Below are 22,243 nucleotides of genomic sequence, written 5' to 3'. Positions count from 1 at the left end.
TTTAGTTATTATAGTAATTTGTGGTGCTTAGCACTGTAGGGCATGCAGCATTCTCCAGGCTTCAAACACTGCCCATCGTGTTGTTACCCCCAACACCAGAATTAGGGTACCCCAGGATAGTCTACCTATTGCCCCTCCTGAGGTTAACTAACGAATCTCTCGAAACAGAATTTAGAGACCTCCAGAATAGCCCACCTATTGCCTCCTCAGGTTTACCAAGGGTTCTCTTAAAACAGACTTGTTAGAACCACATCAATCTGTTCTCCTAAGATATCAGTCTCCAGGGTGGCTAATGAAATACCTGGAAAACATGGATACAGCCTTCCAATTAATGATTGACACAAGCAGTGTTCCCAAACAAGGTACCCTTTTATTGGTGCAAACAACAATAAACTAAAAACTAGGGCTGTCAAGAGATTAAAAAAATTAATCGTGAGATTGATCGTGCTGCTAAACAATAATAGAATACAGTAACTCCTCATTTAACGTTGCAGTTATGTTCCTGAAAAATGCAACTTTAAGTGAAACGATGTTAAACGAATCCAATTTTCCCGTAAGATTTAATGTAAATGCGGGAGGGTTAGGTTCCAAGGAAGTTTTTGGGGGGCAGACAAAAGGCATTATATACTGTACAGTACTGTACTGTGGTGGGGAGGTGCCCCTGGCTTACCCCTGGGGCTCAGGGCTGGGGGTGCAGGATCTAGGAGGGAGTTAGGGTGCGGGAGGGCGCTCAGGATCGGGAGCGGGATCTGGGAGGGAGTTAGGGTGCGGGAGGGCACTCAGGGCGGGGATGCAGGAGGAGGCTCATGGCTGGGGCAGGCAGGAGGTGCAGAGCACTTACCTGGGGCAGCTCCTGTTTGGTGCAAGGGGTGTGCAGGTGGCTCTGCGCAGCGCGACACCACCCCCATGGCCACGATTCTGGGAGCCGCGATTCTGGGAGCTGCCTCCTCCCCCCCGGCAGGCAGGGCCACCCGGAATGCAGGGGCTTTAAGGGCTGCAGGGCCCCGGGCTAAGGGGGCCCCGGGGCCCTGGCCTGCAGCTCTAAAGCCCCTTTCGGAATGTGGCCCTGCGAGCACGGGCCGGAGGACTCAGGAGGAGCAGGGGCAGCCGCACAGCCAGCGGCCAAAGAGAAGCGGCGCTTTCCCCTTCAAAGCCGGCCGGAGAGAAGTGGCGCTTTGAAGGGGAAAGCACCGCTTCTCTCTGGCCGCTGGCTGCGCGGTTACCCCTGCTCCTCCTGAGTCCTCTGGCGGGGTGGCCCTGCCTGCTGGGGTGAGGGGGGGTAGCTTCCCCGCTCACTCGCTCCCTCCCAGAAAGTCCTAAGGGGGAAGCACTGGGAGGGAGGGAGGAAGGAAGGGAGGAGGAGGAGGTGGAGAAGAGGAACTTGTGCAATGCTCCCTTGTAAAGTCAGCCGAACGACATTATAAGGGAGCATTGCACAACTTTAAACGAGTATGTTCCCTAATGGAGCAGCGACGTAACTTCTAAACAACGTTAAGCGGGAGGATATTAAGTGAGGAGTTACTGTACCATTTATTTAAATATTTTTGGGTGTTTTCTACATTTTCTACAATGTCAAACTTTAGAGCCTACAAGTCCAATCAGTCCTACTTCTTGTTCAGCCAATCGCTCAAACAGGTGTGTTTTTATTTGCAGAAGGTAATGCTGTCTGTTTCTTGTTTACAATGTCACCTGAAAGTGAGAACAGGCGTTTGCATGGCACTGTTGTAGCCGGTGCCACAAGATATTTACATGCCAGATGCGCTAAATATTATGTCCATTGATGCTTCAACCACCATTCCAGAGGACACGTGTCCATCCTGATGACAGGTTCTGCTTGATAACGATCCAAAGGAGTGTGGACCGACGCATGTTCATTTTCATAATCTGAATCAGATGCCACCTGCAAAAGGTTGATTTTCTTTTTTGGTGGTTAGGGTTCTGTAGTTTCCGCATCGGAGTGTTGCTCTTTTAAGACTTCTGAAAGCATCCTTCACACCTCATCCCTCTCAGATTTTGTAAGGCACTTCAGATTCTTAAATCTTGGGTCAAGTGCTGTAGCTATCTTTAGAAATTTCACATTGGTATTTTCTTTGCATTTTGTCAGATTTGCAGTGAAAGTGTTCTTAAAATGAACATGTGCTGGGTCATCATCCGAGACTGCTATAACCTAAGCAAATCAGTCCCTAAAGAAAAAGAGCTGAAGAGACTGGACTTGTTAGGGACAAAAAATTATTCTACTGCCTTGCTCCAGATGAGAACAAACCAGCAACCTCTGCTAGCAAAATATGGTTTTGATTATGATCTCAATTAGGATGCAATGGCTAAATTCAGTGACAAGCTCCCCAACGATTCCAAAGAGTTTAAGGTCTTCCTTACAGAGGGTAGACTGATGGCAAAAATCTCACTTCAGTTGGCTCTCATCACCACAGATGCCTCCTCAAGAGCGATGACCTCTACAATTATAATGAGAAAGAGTGTTGTGGTTATGCAGACTTTCAATAATCTATTGAGGACTTACCTTTCTGTGGACAGTTCTTGTTTTCAGAAAAGATCAACATTTTGCCTTCTTTTAAAGATTCATGTGTCACCCTACGTTCTCTGGGAGTGTACATTCCAGCCACCAAGAGGTGCCAATATAAGCTGCCTCAACATTATTCACAACAGTACAAGAGGCAACTCTTCTATCTCTCAAGACATCAGGACACTGAAACCTCAAATGAGGTGGGTCATACCAATTCCAGTTCGATTCAATCATCTCAACCTCAGCCCTCTGGGGGGAAGCAACCCTTTTATTTCTTTGAGGGCAGCAAGGCAACCAGCAGCCATTTTCCCATTCCCCTCCCACCTTTTGGGGACAGACTATCTCATTTCCTCAGTACTTGGGAGGTGAGAAGTACTGTAGGACTGGGATACTGAACCCAATTCCATTCTATGTTCCCCTTTCAATCCCTCTTCACCTTCCCTTTTCAGGGACCAGTCTCATGAGCCTGTGCTCCTTCAGGAAGTTCAGTCTCTGCTCAGCATGGGAGCTACCGAGGAAATTACTCTGCAGTTTCAAGGCTAAGGTTTTTACTCTCACTACTTTCTGATCACCAAGTCCAAAGGGAGACTGAGACCCATCATATTAGGCCTTCATGCTCTTAAAGAGTCAACAAGCAAGTGAGATTCCATATGGTTACCCTAGCACTGATTCTTCCCTCCCTAGACTACAACAATTGGTTTGTTGCCCTCGAACTTTGAGATGCATATTTTCACATGGTGGTGCTACCCAGCCACAGGAAATTCCTTAGAATTGTTGTAGGGGCCACCATTATCAATATATGGTATTCCCCTTTGGCGTCCTGTCCGCTCCTCATGTATTCACCAAATGCCTGGCAGTGGTAGCAGCCTTCCTAAGGAAGAAGGGGATACATGTCTTCCTTTAAGTCAAACACTGGCTGGTTTGGGGGTCGGGTCATCCAAGATCCAGGTTCACTGTAACATTGGATTCATCATTCACCTTTTCAATTGCCAGGGGCTGATCCTGAAGAAGGAGAAATTGATATTTATTCCTACTCAGAGAATTGAGTTAATTGGGGCCCTACTTGATCCATGAGTTTGACTGCATTTCTATCTACGAGATTTCAAGTGATTCACGACCTGTCTCTCAGGTCTCACCATCCACCACGGCTTGGATTTCCAGAGATTACTGGGCCACATGGCCTCTTTTACATATGTAAGCAAACATTCCAGACTAACAACTCTACCACTTCCAGACATGGCTGAAATCAGTTTATCAACTACGCAAACACCACTTGGACAAGTGCTTCCTCTTGCAGTGATAAACACCTTAGACTGGTGGATGGATTGTGGCAATGTGTGCGCGAGGGGCCCCTTTGCTCATCCTTCTCCAACTCTGACAGTTGTAATTGATGCTTCTGGAACAGTATGGGGCTCTCACATGGAAGGCACTCGATCCCAAGGGATCAGAACACAAGGAGAATCTCTACATCAACGTCCTCGAGTTCTGAGCAATTCAGAGCTTTTGGGGCTTTCTTCCATATCAAGGGACTGTCGGTGCAGACTCTCACTGAAAACACCACTGCAATGCACAATCTCAACAGATGGGGTGGCCCTTGTTTCAGTCAGTTCTGTTAAGAGGCATTGGGCTTTCAGGAGTTTTGCATCACAGAGGACATCACATCTGTAGCTGCACACTTAACTGGAGCCCAGAATTGGCCAGCTGATTTCCTCAGCAGGAGATTCTTCCTTAACCACAAGTGGTCCCTCAAGAGCAGTATATTGAGGCCCATCTTCCAGACATGGGGCATTCCTTCAATTGACCTGCTTGCAGTAAAAGATAACAAGAAATGTAACTCATTTTGTTCTTGGACAAATCAGTCTGGGTTCAATGACTGACAGTTTCATGTTGAATTGAAGTCCAGGTCTAATATATACATGCCCTCCCCCTCATCCCCCCCCCCCCCCCCAATCCCTTAATACCTGTAGTTCTGGCAAGTCATTCACAAACTGAAACGAGACCATGCCAAATTAATCCTCATTGCCCTGGACTGGCCAAGGCAATGCTGGTTTTTGGACTTCCTCAACCTTTCAGTTCATCCTCCTTGCTTTCTGCCTCTTTTCCCAGACTTGCTGTCACAGCAGAACAGTCGAATACTGCATCTGGACCAGGGCAGTCTCATGCTTGGCTTCTGAGTGGCTAGATCAAGAAGAGACAATGTACTCTAGCAGTTCAGGAGATCCTCCTCAATAGTAGAAAGCAATCAATGAGATCTACTTACCTGGCTAAGTGGAAATGGTTTTCCATTTGGTCCACTAGTGGTGAGTTACAACCTTCGCAGGCAAAGATCCCAGATATCCTAGAGTATCTTCTACATCTGAAATCATCAAGTCTGTCTTTGAGTTTCTTAAAAGTGCACCTTGCAGCAATCTTGGCTACCCACCCTCCAGTCTAGGGTCGATCGGTATTCTTCAATACCAGGATTGTTAGATTTCTTAAAGCTGTGACTTGTCTCTTCACAGTTATCATGGACTCAGTGCCCTCTTGGATCCTGAATACTGTACTGGCATCCCTCATGGGCCCACCGTTTGAACCTACGTCCACTTGTTCTTGGCCTCACTTAAGTCAAAAGAGCACTTTCTGTATAGCTATAACACTGGCCAAGAGCATCAGAGGTAAAGGCACCGATGGTGGTCTCAAGCTGTCCTGCAGTGACTCAAGAGCATGAGTACCAACCTCAGGGCAGACTGTGAAGAACCAGGGCACAAACCCCAGATTGGCTGAGAGATCTATATTTATATTTCACCAACCAAATATATCAAGGGTAAACTCCTCAGGCACTATACAAGCATAACCATGGAGCCACAGACAGTCCCCTTGAGTACTCTGATCTATCTTGTCACCTAGGCAATCTTACTTTTGTAAGGATACAAAAAAGAATTACAGGATAATTTAGGTTACTTCCAGTCCCGAAGCCCAGTCACTTACCCCAGGTTAATTGGATCTTAGATCTCACATCAAAGACAATGCCTGTAGCCAATCAGGTAATAAACTATATAAAGATTTATTTAAAAGGAAACAAGAGTTATTTACAACATTAAAGCAGGTAAATAAACATGCACACAAATGAGTTCCAATCTTTAGGTTCAAAAGATTCTTTAGGTTCAGCAGCTTCTATAATAAGCAAGCCCTATATGTCCTTTAGGGCTAACCCAGGGATCTCTTGCTTATGCCCAGAAAACCTTGCCCTCAAGAGTCCAAGCAGCGCAGAGTTACAGTTCCTCCTTGTTAGGGGGTTTTCTCCCTTCCCCCATTCTGCTTCAAACTGCCAACTCAGCTGATGGGAACAATTCTTTTGTACGTCTCCTCTTCATTGCGGGGGGGGGGGGGTGGGAAGAGGGAGGCAGCACGGGGAGCAAACAACAAAGTCTTTTGTCCTTTTTGATGTTTCACAACAGTTTGTCTGGTGTCAATGGGCCTTCCTTTTGGGCAGGACATAACACCTTCTGTTGAAGGACAGTATTTCACACTTAATGTCTCTCTCCTGTCTGGTTATTTATATGGTTACAGAGGCTTCCAATGCAAATGCTCATATATTACTTTACAATATGGCATACAAATGTTATAAGCAGGATTAATGCATGCAGCAACTTACAAGCATTCAATAAAAGTCTAAACACTAAACATGTTTATAACTCTAATACCTATTTTAACAATACTAACACAGAGATGAAACAGACTGAGTCCAGCTATTTGTCTGTCAGTATTCAGCCTTATGACCACACCTGAAGTTTTTATCTACAGTTGTGTCAGCTTTGCATTTAAACCAGACAATACTTCTCTGGTTTTCTTCCCCAAATTGCAAATTAACAGAGATGAGGAACATCCACGTAAGTTAGATGTCAGGAGAGCACTGGCTTTTAACTCCTTCACACAGTCTCCTTGTCATTTTGCGTCTTATGTAGATCACATGAAGGGCCAAGGCAGCGTCAGCACAAATGTCTCATTGGATAACCTCTTGCATTATAATGGCATACAGGGCAGTCAATATTCCACTTCTGCAAAGACTCTTGGCCCATTCTGCAAGGGCTCAGGCTGCATCCATTACTTTCTTCAGGGATGTTCCCATTCTGGACATCTGTAGGGTCCTCAGTAAATACATTTACTTTGCACTATGTGGTCACAACCACCTCTAGATCGGATGTGAACTTTGGCAAAGTCATATTTCAATCATTATTCAAGTAGGCTCTGAACCTACCTCCAAACAGTACTGCTTGGGCGTCACCTGAGTAGAATACATGCCTGCAACAACGCGAACAAGAAAAAACAGTTACTTACCTGTTCTGTAACTGTTTTTCTTCCAGTTGTGGGTGCAGATATGTATTCCATGACCTGCCCTCCATCCCCTCTATATTGGAGTCAAACCACCTGCTCTGTTGTGAAGGAACTGAGGGGGGCTAGGGCAGTGGCAGCCCTTATATTGACTCGGGAGGGGCCAGGAGGATGTGTAGGGTGCGTGCACTACCCCAACAGGTACTGCTGTGGGGAAAAAGTCTGTGACTCTGGTGCACTCGAAGACACCTAAGTGGAATACACATCTGCGTACACAGCTCAAAGAACAGCAGCTACAGAACAGGTAAGTAACCATTTTGGGGTTTTGTTTTGGGTGATTTTTTGTTTGCGCGCAAGATTTCTTGTTTATTAGGTCTCAATGATTTTAAGAACAAATCTGCTCCATTTACAAGACTTTTTCCTGAGTTCCATCTCTGCAAACTCAACATAGAATGTGAGAGTGCAACTGGATTCTTTCTAGCACTGATTTCATAAGAAGTAAAGATTAAACATATGGAACTTAAACTACTGTTTTACTCCAGCTAGCCCTGCAGAGCCAACACAACTTTCAGTGAGTGAATTGGATTCTAGTCTGATTCAGACTAGAATCCAATTCACTCACTGAAAGTTGTGTGGTCACTCACTGAAAGTTGTGTGGCTCTGCAGGGCTAGCTGGAGTAAAACAGTAGTTTGTTAGACTAGAACAATCTAGTCAGCAAAGTAAGCAGATAGGACTTACAATATACAAGTGGTTTTTAAAAAATATACTAATTTACTGGCTAAAACTACACATTCAAGGCCATATTTAAAAACCAGAGATTTACCATGGAAAGACCCTGCTGTTCTGTTATTAACTTTTCAGAATTAAAATTGAAGCCAGACACTGATCAAAGTCCATTTTAATAACTTCTTTATCTGTAAATCAATAGTTCAACTACTTATATAAATTAGCTTGTTTCCATGTTAACCACTCCTACCTTTTGGTATATAGTGAATGTAATTAACTCAGTGACAGTATTTAGTTAAGAACAGAAGATGGAAAACAATCATACGGCAGAGTTATTACTGCAATATACACCATCTGTCACTTTGCATTTCCTTTTTGGATGTCATAAGCCATTAGTACATAATGACCCCTCTGAAGTTATATCTGTAGTTCCAAAGGCCCAATAGTGGAAGCGTCAAGTCACTGCACACAGATAAAATTAGCTTAGAGACAGATTGTGCCATTTTTAAATTCTCTCTCAATTGACTGCAAGTAGAAATAAGAAATTACAAATTGGGTAGGAATGTTTCAACTTCAAATGCTATATTTTTGTCTGTTGTAGCTATGTCTGTGTACCAGGGCAGGGGGAGGGAGGGGAGAATTACCCTGTACCATTTATGGACTTGACACATGGTACTTTCCCCTCAGAGCAAGGGGGCATCTGGAAGGCAGATTGTCACTCTCTGGATTGTGATCTGTCTTTGGGCTTGCTCCAGGGGCAGCACAACAAATGCATTGCCCCTTGCTCGGGGGTAGGTTAGTTGCAGAACTCTCAGAATAGGATACATGTTTATTAGGGACATTAAATGAGTTTTAAATGGTCAAATTCTAGATCAAAAAGGGTCAAAATGTTGTATGCACAATGGGGCACCCCTCTGACTTCAATTTAGCCCTAGAGAATAGATCTGTGGGACGAGATCCTTGATCTGAACACCTACATTAATTTTTCCATGGTGCACAGTGGAGAACAAAACTGTAAAAACTCTGTGGTGTCATGCAGAAGATAGTGGCAGTGCACTGCAGGAACCATGCATTGCTGACAACAGGTGTCAGCAGTGGGTATAATTGAACCCAACCTCAAGTACAGATCCAGGACAAACTGTGCTCAGAACAGTTTCAGAGAATGTGCTTCAGAGCTATCGGGAGTTGAGCATATTTTATTCCTAACAGCTCCGAGTATGTGTTAACCATGCTTTGTCCCAGTCTATGCCTGATTTTGAACCAGTTCAAATGCATCCGTTGCTCGCAGCAATGATCAGCAATAGGCAATTTTTGTGGTATAGACATAGGTTATAGAAGTTATTCTCACCACTGTGTAGCCACCTCTCAAGGGGTCTGGCCAGTGCAGTTCTTCCCCCTGCACCTAAATGACATTATTTTCATTAAGAAGAACAGGAGGACTTGTGGCACCTTAGAGACTAACAAATTTATTAGAGCATAAGCTTTCGTGGACTACAGCCCACTTCTTCGGATGCATATAGAATGGAACATATATTGAGGAGATATATATACACACATACAGAGAGCATAAACAGGTGGGAGTTGTCTTACCACCTCTGAGAGGCCAATTAATTAAGAGAAAAAAAACTTTTGAAGTGATAATCAAGCTAGCCCAGTACAGACAGACAGTTAGATAACAAGTGTGAGAATACTTACAAGGGGAGATAGATTCAATGTTTGTAATGGCTCAACCATTCCCAGTCCTTATTCAAACCGGAGTTGATTGTGTCTAGTTTGCATATCAATTCTAGCTCAGCAGTTTCTCGCTGGAGTCTGTTTTTAAATTTGTTAGTCTCTAAGGTGCCACAAGTCCTCCTGTTCTTCTTTTTGCGGATACAGACTAACACGGCTGCTACTCTGAAACCTTTCATTATTTTCATTGGCATCCAAAACAGAACAGAGAGGGCACCACAATGGCTCCAAGGAGCTTACAGAATCCACTGGACAGGACATAGAATCATAGGACTAGAAGGGATCTCGAGAGGTCATATAGTCCAGTCCCCTGCACTCATGGCAGGATAAGTATTATCTAGACCATCCCTGATAGGTGTTTGTCTAATCTACTCTTAAAAAATCTCCAAAGATGGAGATTCCACAACCTCCCTGGGCAATTTATTCCAGTGCTTAATCACCCTAACAGTGAGGAAGTTTTTCTTAATGTCCAACCTAAACCACCCTTGTTGTAATATAAGCCCATTTGCTTCTTGTTCTATCCTCAGAGATTAAGGAGAACATTTTTTCTCCCTCCTCCTTGTAACAATCTTTTATGTACTTGAAAACTGTTATGTCCCCTCTCATTCTTCTCTTTTCCAGAATAAACAAACCCAATTGTTTCAGTCTTCCCTCATAGGTCACATTTTCTAGACCTTTAATCATTTTTGTTGCTCTGCTCTGGACTTTCTCCAATTTGTCCACATCTTTCCTGAAATGTGGTGTCCAGAACTGGACACAATACTCCAGCTGAGGTCTAATCAGTGCAGAGTAGAGAGGAAAAATTATTTCTTGTGTCTTGCTTATTAGACTACTGCTAATACATCCCAGAATGACATTGAAACTAATGAAGTAGAAGCAAGAAAACAGAAAGGGCAAGGACAGGAGTAACAATTTACAGGTTACTCAGAGGGCTGGTACTTGGCATGCCTTAGCAAAGAGGATAAGGTTTTCTGGTTTTTTATTTGTTTTCACTAAATGGATCCCTTAACTTGGTTAATTTTATGTAGGTGTCACAGCAGAAGTGACTATTATGAAGGGACTTGAATGTGGGGGGAGGGCTTATGTAGCAGGTCTTCTTTTGGATCTGCAGAAAAAGGAACATTAAATTACTACTGCTTAAAGCAGCATTACTCCCCTGGGCACTCTGCAACATCCTCCTCCAAAAGGGATCACAAAGACTAAATGACAGAACTGGAATAGTTATCCTGACAGATTTGGTTGGGATATGGCGGGGGTTGTACAGGAAGAATTGCACTGTACTGTTGGGCTTTTAGACTGGAATAGAAATTGCAGAGCAGCTCTGATGCATGTGACCTCATTGCCTCATGTAGCTCCCTGGCACTCAAGTCCAGCTACTTGCACTGAGTGTTTTGGACAGGATTTGGGCTTTGGAGAAGGAAAAAATGGGGAGAAAATGAATTCAACTCTGTTAAGCTCTAACAGGAGAGGACAGTAATTACCAAAGACGTTGGTTTCATGTTGATGAAAAATGTAACAAAATTTCCTTTTATTCACTTTCTAATTTCAAAATGTACATACAAATCTCTTACTATGGTCAAGAGGGGCCCGAAAACAGTCCAAAAGAATACTAACAGATTTGAATATATTCTGGCTAAAAACAATGGGAACCTTGAACATAAGCTTACACTGTCATTTTAACACCTTCCAAAATGCAATGGCCACTACAATAAGAAGAGTATATAAAATGGTAGTTTAAAATTACAGTGTTATATTTTGGGAGGTCTATAAAGATCAATATAGCTACATATTCTCCAAGGATTCTCCCTTCCTCTCCTCTCCAAAACAATTCCTCAATATTATTGACATATGACATAAGAAGAAGCTAGTTATCCAGTGCACAACTCCACATCTGAAAATCAGAAATAATTAGTCTCACAGCTATGGTAGGAGGCTCAGTGTCAGATGCTGAAATCTCACAGTGGGTTTGAAGCTTTTATGATGGAACCCACATGTTTCCATGTGTATCAGGTGCTTTGGTATAAGGAATATTCCAAATCCATGGGCGATCTGCAAAATAAAACAAGCAAAAATAAATACATAAGTAAAAAATAAAAATATGCTTATGACATATACCTGGCCCCAGTGAAGTCAATGGCAAAAAACGGGGGAGGGATAGCTCAGTGGTTTGAGCATTGGCCTGCTAAACCCAGGGTTGTGAGTTCAATCCTTGAGGGGGCCACTTAGGGATCGAGGACAAAATCAGTACTTGGTCCTGCTAGTGAAGGCAGGGGGCTGGACTCGATGACCTTTCAAGGTCCCTTCCAGTTCTAGGAGATAGGATATCTCCATTAATTAAAAAATTTAAATTCAACTCCCATTGACTTTATTGTGGTTCATCCCAATTGGAAGTTCAACTTACTGATAAAATTTACTGAGCTATTGCTAACAGTGAGATACAAAGACATTTTAAAAGGCCGTTGTTTTTCCCCATGGATTGTTCTTTTAAATGTGGATATTGCAACCTGACAATTGTCCATTAACTATGATGGAGAGTACATTTAATACAGATCTTACAAACATTTTGATATCACAAAATTTGCTTTGGTCCATCCAGTGAAAATCAGGTACACCTCTACCTCAATATAACACGACCCAAAATAACACGAATTCGGATATAACGCGGCAAAGCAGTGCTCTGGGGGGGGGGAGAGGGGGGCAGGTCTGCGCACTCCAGTGGATCAAAGCAAGTTCAATATAATGCAGTTTCACCTATAACGTGGTAAGATTTTTTGGCTCCCGAGGACAGCGTTATATCGAGGTAGAGGTGATATTGCGCAGATATTTTGATCCTACAGCAGCATAAAAGGAAGATTACAGCATGGAGATATCAATATTTTTCACTGGGACAGCCATGATTATATTGGGTAGAGAAGATGTTGTCAAGAGATCTGAGAGTGGAGCTGCATGACATGAATGCCTGAGTTCATGACTCACCTCTGTTAATATTAAAACTTTGTATGTCCATCAGCAAGTCACACAGAGTCTTACAGTCACTCCCTATGCTTCCAAAAATAGAGGAGCCAAACCTATCAGAACCCACCCTCGCAGGAGGGAGGAAAGTGAAGTGATAGAAAGGAGAGACGTGGGCGTGCTGGCTCTTCAACATGCTCCTCTCTTTCTCTCCAGTTCTTCAAAATTCACACTTATCCACTATATCAAGTCTATGCCTGAAAACCCTGCATAGGGCCATAACTAGTGCGGAGTGAGCGGGGCAAACACCCAGGGTGCAGAACTGCCAGGGGTGCAAAAATGGGGCAGCGCGCAGGATCGGGCCCAGCAGTGTCATCCCCCCCACTGCAGGATCGGGCACAGGCGGAGTCCAGGATGCTCAGACCCCCCCACTCCCACCAGGATTGCTGGCCTACTGACCCCCCAGGAGCAGGCTCTACGGCACTAGGACTCTGGCACGGTGGCAGGCGGGAAGGGCACTGAGTGCTAATTGGCTCCTATGAGCACACTCATTGCTCAGTAACATCTGCTGAAGATGCTGCCCTTGCAGGGTCTGAGCAGGGAGCAGAAATTGATTGCGTGTGAGGGGGTGTCAAACAGCTGGAGGCAGGGGCAGGAGAGGGGCCAAGTAGCAAAACTGGAGGGTGGGGATAGGAGCTGGGGTCAGCCCAGGGGTGAGGCGCTGCCAGATGGAGGCAGACAGCAAAGCCCCAGCACAGAGAGGGGCCAAGGGAGTAAACAGTTACCCCAATGGGATGAGCCACCTGCCCTGATTGCTGAGGGGCTTCCATGCTTAGGAGGAAGTGTTCAGACAAGAAAAATGAAGAAGTCCTGGTCTGCTTATGATTTACAGTTAGGAGAAACAACAGTAGAAACAAAGAAAGTAAACACTGCACAAGTAGCCACACTCAGTAAGGGGTAAAACACACCCTGCTCCCTCCTGGACTGTGTTTTCCTGTTACTGTGACCTACCCTTCTTGTTGCTACCCCAATCGTTACTACAGAGAACAAAATAAGGAGTCTCCCTTTGACCCATTGTTATAATGCTCCATTAACGGCCAGCAAGGTGCACTCAAACATCAGGGAATTGACACCGTCAGGGCAGACTGGCCCAGAATGCTAACCACATCTTGGCTTTTCTTTTAAAAGGCCTCTAATTTCGGGCTAAGGACAATTTTCAGTTGTGCCCAGACAGATAAAAATACAGGCCATTCACTGTACAGGTGAAGAGACCAATAGGGAAATCTACATTGGGTGCAGATCTGATTTGGGGCTGCTGGTGAGATATGCACCAGCAAAGAAGCATGTCTACTGTGACCTGTGCTTGTAGCATTCTGGGCTGTGACCCAGCCAGTCTGTTCCTGACACCCTTCTCTATGAGACCGGGGCCATCACCTCGATATGTTCATCTAGCCATTTTAACTATGGTATTGGCACTGTCTCACGCTGAAGCACAGCATAATATGATTTCACAATCACCACAGCTATATACTTTCTTCTGTCTCCACACATAGGTGTCAAGGGCCTCATCTGGCCAGAAGTCAAACATAGAACCATAGGGTCAGAAGGGACTGCAAGGGTCATTTAGTCTAACTTCCTGCCAAGATGAGTCATGCCTCTTATCAGCTGTCACAACATAGCTTTCCCAACGGAATGATACTTCTCATACTGGCCATATACAAACAAGCTATGCTGTTATAATGAAAAGGGGCATAATTGCAATTTGCTTGGCAGGGTTCAGCCTGAGAAATGATCAGGTATAAGCCAACCATAATATTGTAGCAGGAAGCAAACAATAATCAATACTCTTCTTAGAAAAATAAAATCACAATGCAAAAGGTAAAAACCAGAAATCTAAACCTCCCCCTGCCCCACCCAAAATGGCTGTTTCCCTCATATAAAAGCCAGAGAAAGAGTGGCTTCTGCTTATACAGAGTCAGCTGCTATGTTGGTAATTCAATTTCTAGATAATCCACTTCCACAATAAATTCATTCTTTGCTTACTCTTGAGTCCCACTTATTCTCCGCTGTGTCATTGAGAGAGGTGGCTGTTTATTCTAGCCAGTCTCACTGTGGGATGATGTAAAATGACCAGTATCACTTTTTTTTTAATAAACAGAAATGCAATTTTATGTCTTTCTGAATATGTTTCATGCCATTAAGTCAGTGCAGTATCCATATTTATGTTACCATTATTTTCAGTCAATTTTTTTTAGTACCTATCAATGAGTTTACTTAAAGGGTATATAGGAGGATACTATAGGGATGTTAAAGGACTGTGTGAAAATTAATGTGGCACTTAAAAGAATCATATAATAGCTTTTATTGTCTATGCAAAAATAAATGCATTATCATTACACTATAATATCCTGACTCATATCATCTTAAAAAAAAAAACAGTGAGGGGAGCAAAGATGCTTGCTTGCCCAGCGTGCTAAAATGCCTAGTTACAACTCTGACCCAGCACTACTTCAGTGTTAAGAATAAAATAGCAGTTCCACACCACCTTGTTGCCTTCCATATGCTGCTTCCCATCAGCCTTACTATGCAATAGAAACATTGAGGCACACTGTAGTGAAACACTGGTACCTTCACAGTTATCACAAGAGCAACTGCAGAGTAGACCTAGGCCTGAACCAAGCTCCCTGCAACTATTTTGCAGGGAGTGTCCCCTATACTTTGGGAATTACTGGTATAGCTCTTCATACTCTTAATGCTTCCTTTCCTTTCTTTCATGCTTTGATTAGAAATGAATCAGTGAGCAACACTGACACTAAAAATATCATTGGCAGCTAAGTTAGCAGCCATAAAGATGAATGGGGCTGTGCTCACCTCAACTTTATTGTTCAAGGCTCTCTGCAATTCAGACAGATGATACTGCATCAGTTACAATTGGATCATGTTTGGAAGGTTCTCTCCACAATTGTAACAGGCTATCCCTGAAAGCTGAGACTATAGAGAACAAAGGATACATCTTTGGGAAATGCTATATTATAAAGTGATAACATGAGCTGACAATAATATGTGTTAAGTTTGCCGTAAATTGCTACTTATTATTTTACTAACATGATACATTGTATTATATGTCAAAAACCTGCAGAAACCTTTTGGAAACCTCATGTTCTCATGAAGCACGACAGATGGTGGTACAGAATGTACAGCCAAGAAGAGAAAAGATACAAAACAATGGAGCTTGCTTCAGAAAGAATGAAGTACAAAATATAATTACTGTATCTCTGTGGTCCTCTTTCCATTGCACCAGACCCTTGTAAAACTATGAGTGAGTAAATAGGGAGCACAACTGAATAATAGTTGATCTTATTTCCTGCTGATTTATAAACAAGCAAGTTATCTGAGTGAACATCCAAATTCTCATTCCATAGAATGTTAAAATATTTCTCTATCTGCTTTGCTAATTAATTCAATTCAACTTCTCTCAGACCCAAATGCATACCTTAACTCTCTCACATTGCATTTCTTTGTGAAAAAGAAAAGGTGAAGGGGATAGCTTAATCATCTAAGCATCAGGTTTGGAACACCCAGAATCACTGAATCCAAAGGTTCCAGTGCCCACTGGTTCTATTGAGCTGTGATCCTGCCATGCTTGGTATAATTAATTTTAAGCAGTTTGCAGGTGTCTGTTTTTTAATTTATTGGGGTTTGGGGGGAAGGAGAGAAGACCTTAAAAACCAAGATCCTTCCTGTTCTTTGGGATAATAAAGATGCTGTGGTGCTTTTCATGTTTGACCTAAAATCCTTGGCCAAAATTTACCCTCAGCCTATTATTGTGTGGAGTGCAGGCTATCGGGCTGTTATCCTCCACTCAGAGATAGCTGTATTTCAGTGGTGCTGTATGTACAGTCAGAGCATTTTGTGATCCTTCTGGAAGAATAGTGCTGTACAAGTTTAAAATGCTGTTTAAATAACCATATAATTGACAGTAGAAATAGATAACTTATGAGAGGCTCTCTTTTCCCTGTTGATTAAATAATTATCTTAAAATGTTTTCCCTAAAGAATTTGTTAATTCAAAGGAATTAAGGATATCAGCCTCTGTGACTGTGCCATGAATCAAATATTTTTTCCATTTATTCTGAAAATTACTCTAATTATTGGAAGCATTAAAAAAATCTCTTTTCTCCAAAGCATCAGACTTGCTCATTCTCATTATACGAGCAACTACTCAAGCTGTTCATCAAAAATGTATCATTAATACATAGCACATTAGTCAACTGGATTGTGCAATGTACTTTACAATGTTCCATTTACCTTATACTTCAGCATAAATGACGCAGTCAGCAGAGTCACTGGCCATTATCACCCAGCTGGTCATTAACCCCAATTAAGCATTCAGCATCACAGTTGTGACTTATAATAGAAATTCTATAAAATGGTATTCAGTTTTACAAAAGGTTTCAGAGTAGCAGCCGTGTTAGTCTGTATCCACAAAAAGAATACGAGTCCTTGTGGCACCTTAGAGACTAACCAATTTATTTGAGCATAAGCTTTCGTGGGCTACAGCCCACTTCTTCAGATGCATAGAATGGAACATATATTGAGGAGATATATATACACACACATGCAGAGAGCATGAACAGGTGGGAGTTGTCTTACCAACTCTGAAAAACCAATTAAGTAAGAGAAAAAACTTTTGAAGTGATAATCAAGATAGCCCAGTACAGACAGTTTGATAAGAAGTGTGAGAATACTTACATGGGGAGATAGATTCAATGTTTGTAATCGCTCAGACATCCCCAGTCTCTATTCAAGCCTAAGTTGATTGTATCTAGTTTGCATATCAAGTTCAGCAGTTTCTCGTTGGTGGAGGGGTTGGTTGTGGTGGGTTTTTTTGTTTTTAAAGTTTTCGGTTTGGTGAGTGCGACAGGAAATACTCCAATCTTAAACTGTTTTAAATTATCCCTGTATTTTGTTTCTTTGTTTTTACCTGAAGTAAATGTTCCTCCCTTTCTAGCTAGGTAGGTAAATTAATATGGTACAAAATTCTGCTGTTGGCAAGTACCTGCACTTGTAGAGTTGTTCTTATACAAAATGCTTTCCCAGTCAGTTTCACCCTCTCCTAGTGCAGGGTCTTGGGGGATGCACATGTCCAGGAACAGCAGAGATGTTATCTTCAGCTGTTGCTGGGAGAAGGAGACACTGTTTCCTCTCCATTTCATGGGAGTCCTCCCACAAACAATGAAAAATACCTTTTCTGCTCCTACACCAGCCCTCCCTAATGACTCTGCACTAGCAAAGGACAAAATTGACCAGGACCATGTATTTCACATTGCTTCTGTGGGTGCTACTGGGGGAATGCTTTCTGAACTAGCATAGGTACAATTACAGGAAGGAAGAAAGCAGGGACATTAAAAATGCAAGGGATATGGAACGAGAAAAGAGAAAATGAAAAATGGAGAAGGAAAATGGATGGGGGGGTGGGGAGGGAGAAAAGAAGAGGATATAAAATGGCTACTCCCACAAGCAATTGATTAGCTATATAGAGAGATACATGACACACACACATGCATACTACCTAAGGGTCTCGTTTTGTATATAGATAGTTTTATATAAACTAGACCCTGGTAGCATGTTGCTTGTGACAGGTTTCCCTGTATTCTGAAAGACAGAGCCTTCTGTCATTATGATCTCACTTAGAAGAGTGTGTTTTGCAGCTTAGTCTCCAGAGGATCCCAAGTGTAGTCAGACACTGCAATATAGTTTCTTCTCACAACCTGGTTCATGTTAGAGTTTGAATGAAGATATCAGTCATGCCTCATTAACAAGAAATATCATTAACAAACCTATGTCAATGTATAACCTAATTCTATATTGGTAAAATATAAAACTATGTTTAAACATCTGGGTGAACTTTCTTAGCTTGCCTTTAAAGACTTGTCATGCAACTATTTCTCCACAAGTTGTGCTAATATGCAGCAGTAAAATCTGGCTAGATTCAGAAATTGTATAATAAAATAATACTTTGCACTTGCATCAGGACTTCCACCCAAGTAGCTGAAAGACATTTACAAACATGTATTAGGGCACACACTGCCCTTCTGAGATACTGTAGGTGAGAATTATCACACATTTTATGATGAGTCACAGAGAAATCAAGTGACCGGCCCATGATAAAAGAAGCATCTTGTGGCAGAGCCAAGAATTCCACCTAGGCACCTGATTATCTTCTCATTTGTATTAGTGTAAATTAGGAGTAAGTCCACTGGAATGACAGACATTACACTGGGTTAAAATATGTGTGATAGGGAATCAAGGCCTAGGTCTCCTGAATCCAGTCCTATACCTTAACTACAAGATAATTCTCTCTCCTTAAGTGAGGCTAACTAGTACTGGTGAAAGAGCATCTTTCCTCATTGGGGAGAAACAGAAATCTTGTTATATGAAGAATAAACAATTTTTTTTTCCAAGAAGCAAGACTTATGTTTTTCCCCCAATTTGTTTAAACCTATGTGTTCAGAGCTGATTTAATAATGGTTGTATTCAATGATACTACACTTTGTCTACAGAATTATGAGAGGGTGAAGGTGAGATATGACAAAAAGTTTGCAACTGAAGTTACATTTTAAAAATAAAACATCTGGCATGCATCTGAAAGTATCCTAAGAGAATCAAGCATCAATGTCACTAGGAGAATGGATGAAAAAAATATATGTAACAGCCGATTGTTTATGTGTACATCTCCCAGATTGAGTTAGGCTATATCATTTTTTTTTTTTTTATGTTCAGGGAGATCTTTGCCTACATTAATTATCTGAGTTTTGAATGGATGACTCTCAAAGTGATACCATCATGTAGAACTTCATATGCTGTATATGCTGTAATAACATGTCCTTTTGTTGTTTAAATGGCCTATTGGTTAAAAAAACAACACATGTAGTTATGTGAGAGACTAATACCTGGAAAGATGACAGGTGAACTATTCATGTTATTAAAGCAGTAGCAATGTCTACAATATGAATTCCTTTTGTAAACTCCATAATAAGTGTGTTTGGCACAAGTGTATGGAAACTAGCGATAAACTTGTCAACATCAACTGTTGCCCACAAAAGGACTTCAGTACTGTTAAAAATAGCTACTTATCTCCAAAGAGTTGGCAAATAAGCTTTAGTCACATACACATCTGTAAATTAGGTGCTAAGAACTAAGGACAGCCACTTCATACAGCAAGAACAACATTATTGGAGTAAATAAAGGCAACAGTAAAATAAATTTCCAGATTTCAAATAAAACTGTTACTTAACTTTACAGTAATTTTTGTTCTTTGACACGTGTTGTGCATATATACATTCCACCGTAGGTGTATATGCGCCCAATGCACTTGACACCAAGACTTCTGCCAGCAGTACCACTAAGCAGCTCATGCACCCCTGTTCTCCTCATGTACTAAGCTGAGGGAATACAAGGGGCATGGTCACTGCCTCCATCTTCATTCCTTTGCATCACGGTCTATAAATGCCCAAAGTAGCAGGGAAGGTGGGAGGATTTTTCTCCTTTGAGTTATAGTGTGAATATATGTCCCACTGCAGGTGACTCACTAGCTAGTTCCCTTACAAATGGCAGGATTTTGGGGTTACTTAAATAGAGACTGCAGCACTGATTTACCAAAGTTGGTGTCATCTCAGGAAGCATGAATGATGGCATAGTGTCTGGAGATGGTTTGTACAGACCACCACATTGCTGCTTTACAGATATACACTATAGAAATGTTGCTCAGGAAAGCTGATGAAGTGGACTGAGGCCTGGTGGAGTGGGCTGTTATCCTTGGTGGAGGAGAAACTTTAGTCAGATTATAGCAAAGCTTATTGGAGTGAGAAAACAATGTGAAATGAACTGAAATAGAGGTTTCAAGGGGGAACCTATTAAATGGGATAACATCAAATTTAGATCCATGAAGGTACCAGGTCAGATAATACCAAGACCTTTTAGCAATCTGGAGACCAAGGGATGAGAAAAGACAGAAAACCCATCCATTGGAGGGTGTATTGCGGAGATGGAAGCCAGGTGGAATCTCACTGAACTAACAGACGGGTCAGAGGATTTCAAATGCAATAGGTAGTCCAGTATGTGTCTAGCCTCAGTATGATTTCATTATAACTTGTAGGATTCTGGCCAAATTTAAAACCTTTTCATTTTGCTGCATAAGTGGTTCTGGTGGAATCCTTCCTGATGCTCACCAAGATGGCCTTGAGAACGTGGGAGCATAAATGTCTTGTGAGAACTCAACCAGGAATCATCAGGTGGAGTGATTAGAGGTTGGGATGCAGATACCTGTCCTGGTTTTGAGACAGGAGGTACACTAGGGGTAAAGTTATGAACAGCTGATGTAGGTCTGTGAATCAATACTGTCTTCCCAAGCCGATGCCATGAGACTTAAGGTTGCCTTGGCCCTCTTCAGTTCCTGAGCACTCTGAATGAGAGGGACAGGAGGGAACACACACAACAGATGATTCAACCAGGGAAAGAGAAAGGCATTTGTCACGGAGGCCAGGCAGTGGCTTGCACTGGAGCAAAACCTCCTGCATTTGCTATTGAGCATGGCTGCAAATAAATATATTATCAGGTACCTCCACTGGGGTGAAAGATCTAGAGGAGAATGTCTTTCCTAATTGTCCACTCATGGTGGTCGAGAAAGTCCCTGCCTAGGGTGTCAAACTGTCTGGAGTGGCTCGGAAGCATGGGTACCAATCTCAGGGCAGACTTAAAACCAGGGCACAAACCCCAAACAGGTTGTGAATTCTGTACTGAGATTTCACCAACCAACAAGTGTGAACTTCTCAAGCACTATAACAGCCTTAACATGGAGTCACAGACAGTCCCCTTGGATACTCCAGTCTATCTTGCCGCCCAGGCAAACTTGCCTTTGTGATAGATGGTTCCTTACACCAAAAATCACAATAATATTCAGGTTACACCCAATCCCAAAGGACCAATAATTTACCCCCAGTCAATTGCACCTTAGATCCAAAGACTACCTTGTAGCCAATCCTATAATAGTGAATAAATCTTTAGTTAATTTAAGAAAAAGTAATTAGAGTTACTTATAAGGTTAAAGCAGGTAAACATACACACAAACTAGTTACAGTCTTAGGTTCCAAAGGGTAATAGAGGCTTCTATAATAAGCAAGCTCTAAGTCCTGCAGGCCAAGCAGCTGGGGATCCTTTGCTTATGCTTAGAAAACTTGCCCTCCCAAAGTCCAAACATACAGTTCCAGTTTCTTCTTGTCAGGGATTTTTATTCCCTTCCCCCAGAATTCAAGCTGACAATTTCACATGGATGACATCTTCATGGGTGTTGAGGTGAGTAATTAAAGTCTTTGTTCTTTGACGTTTCACAATGGCTCATTTGGTTACAATGGTCCTTCTTGGTGGGCAGGACCTAACATCTTCTGTAGGAAGCCAGCATTTTACAATTGGTGACCTGTTTGCATCATAAACTTCTGTAATTGTGTAAGTAATCAAACATGCACTATAACCTTATAACATAGGGTACAGATGTTTTTAGTGAGATTACTAGATAAAGCATCCTATAAGCATTTCATAAAGTCAGAACACTAAACACATTCTTATAAACTTAAGGTCTATTTTAATAATGCTAAACACACAGCTGAGTCCAACTGGTTTCCAGTTATGTATTGGTCAGTGTTCAGTTGAGGTCTAGGAGCCTTGGCATAAGCTGGTACTTGGTCTGCCAGCATCACAATGGGAATTTGTGATAGTGTTCTTCAACCCTGGAAGGTGAAAAGCTTTTAACAAGATATTGTTCCTTAAACAGAGATTCCAGCGGTGGATCACTTCTTGTCACTGTGGAGGCAATCTTGTATCTCCCTGCCTGTTCAGGTAAAACATAACAGTAGTGTTGTCTGTGAGGACTTGAATCACCTGATTCCTGATGGTGGACATAAGTATCTTGCAGGCCTGATGAATAGCTCAGTGATTCAGCACATT

General features: G+C 42.3%; 1 protein-coding gene and 1 long non-coding RNA gene across 3 annotated transcripts in view; one reads left to right on the top strand and one right to left on the bottom strand.

The window, feature by feature from the left end:
• The window catches only part of LOC103305919 (uncharacterized), a 111,646-nt gene that overhangs the window by 18,280 nt on the left and 71,123 nt on the right, over positions 1 to 22,243 (top strand). The window lies entirely within an intron of this gene.
• Positions 10,784 to 22,243, bottom strand: part of TDP1 (tyrosyl-DNA phosphodiesterase 1) — a 108,642-nt gene continuing 97,182 nt past the window's right edge. For both annotated transcript variants that reach the window (XM_008165717.4, XM_065595580.1), the window contains one exon: positions 10,784 to 11,339. In XM_008165717.4, coding sequence (XP_008163939.1) covers positions 11,266 to 11,339 — 74 coding nt within the window. In that variant the 3' untranslated portion in view covers positions 10,784 to 11,265. The remainder of the gene's footprint in view (positions 11,340 to 22,243) is intronic.

The sequence above is a fragment of the Chrysemys picta genome, chromosome 4 (assembly GCF_011386835.1).
Source record: "Chrysemys picta bellii isolate R12L10 chromosome 4, ASM1138683v2, whole genome shotgun sequence".
In the NCBI taxonomy this organism is placed as follows: domain Eukaryota; kingdom Metazoa; phylum Chordata; order Testudines; family Emydidae; genus Chrysemys; species Chrysemys picta.
Note: the sequence above shows the minus strand (reverse complement) of the source record. Positions and strands in the feature narration are given on the sequence as shown.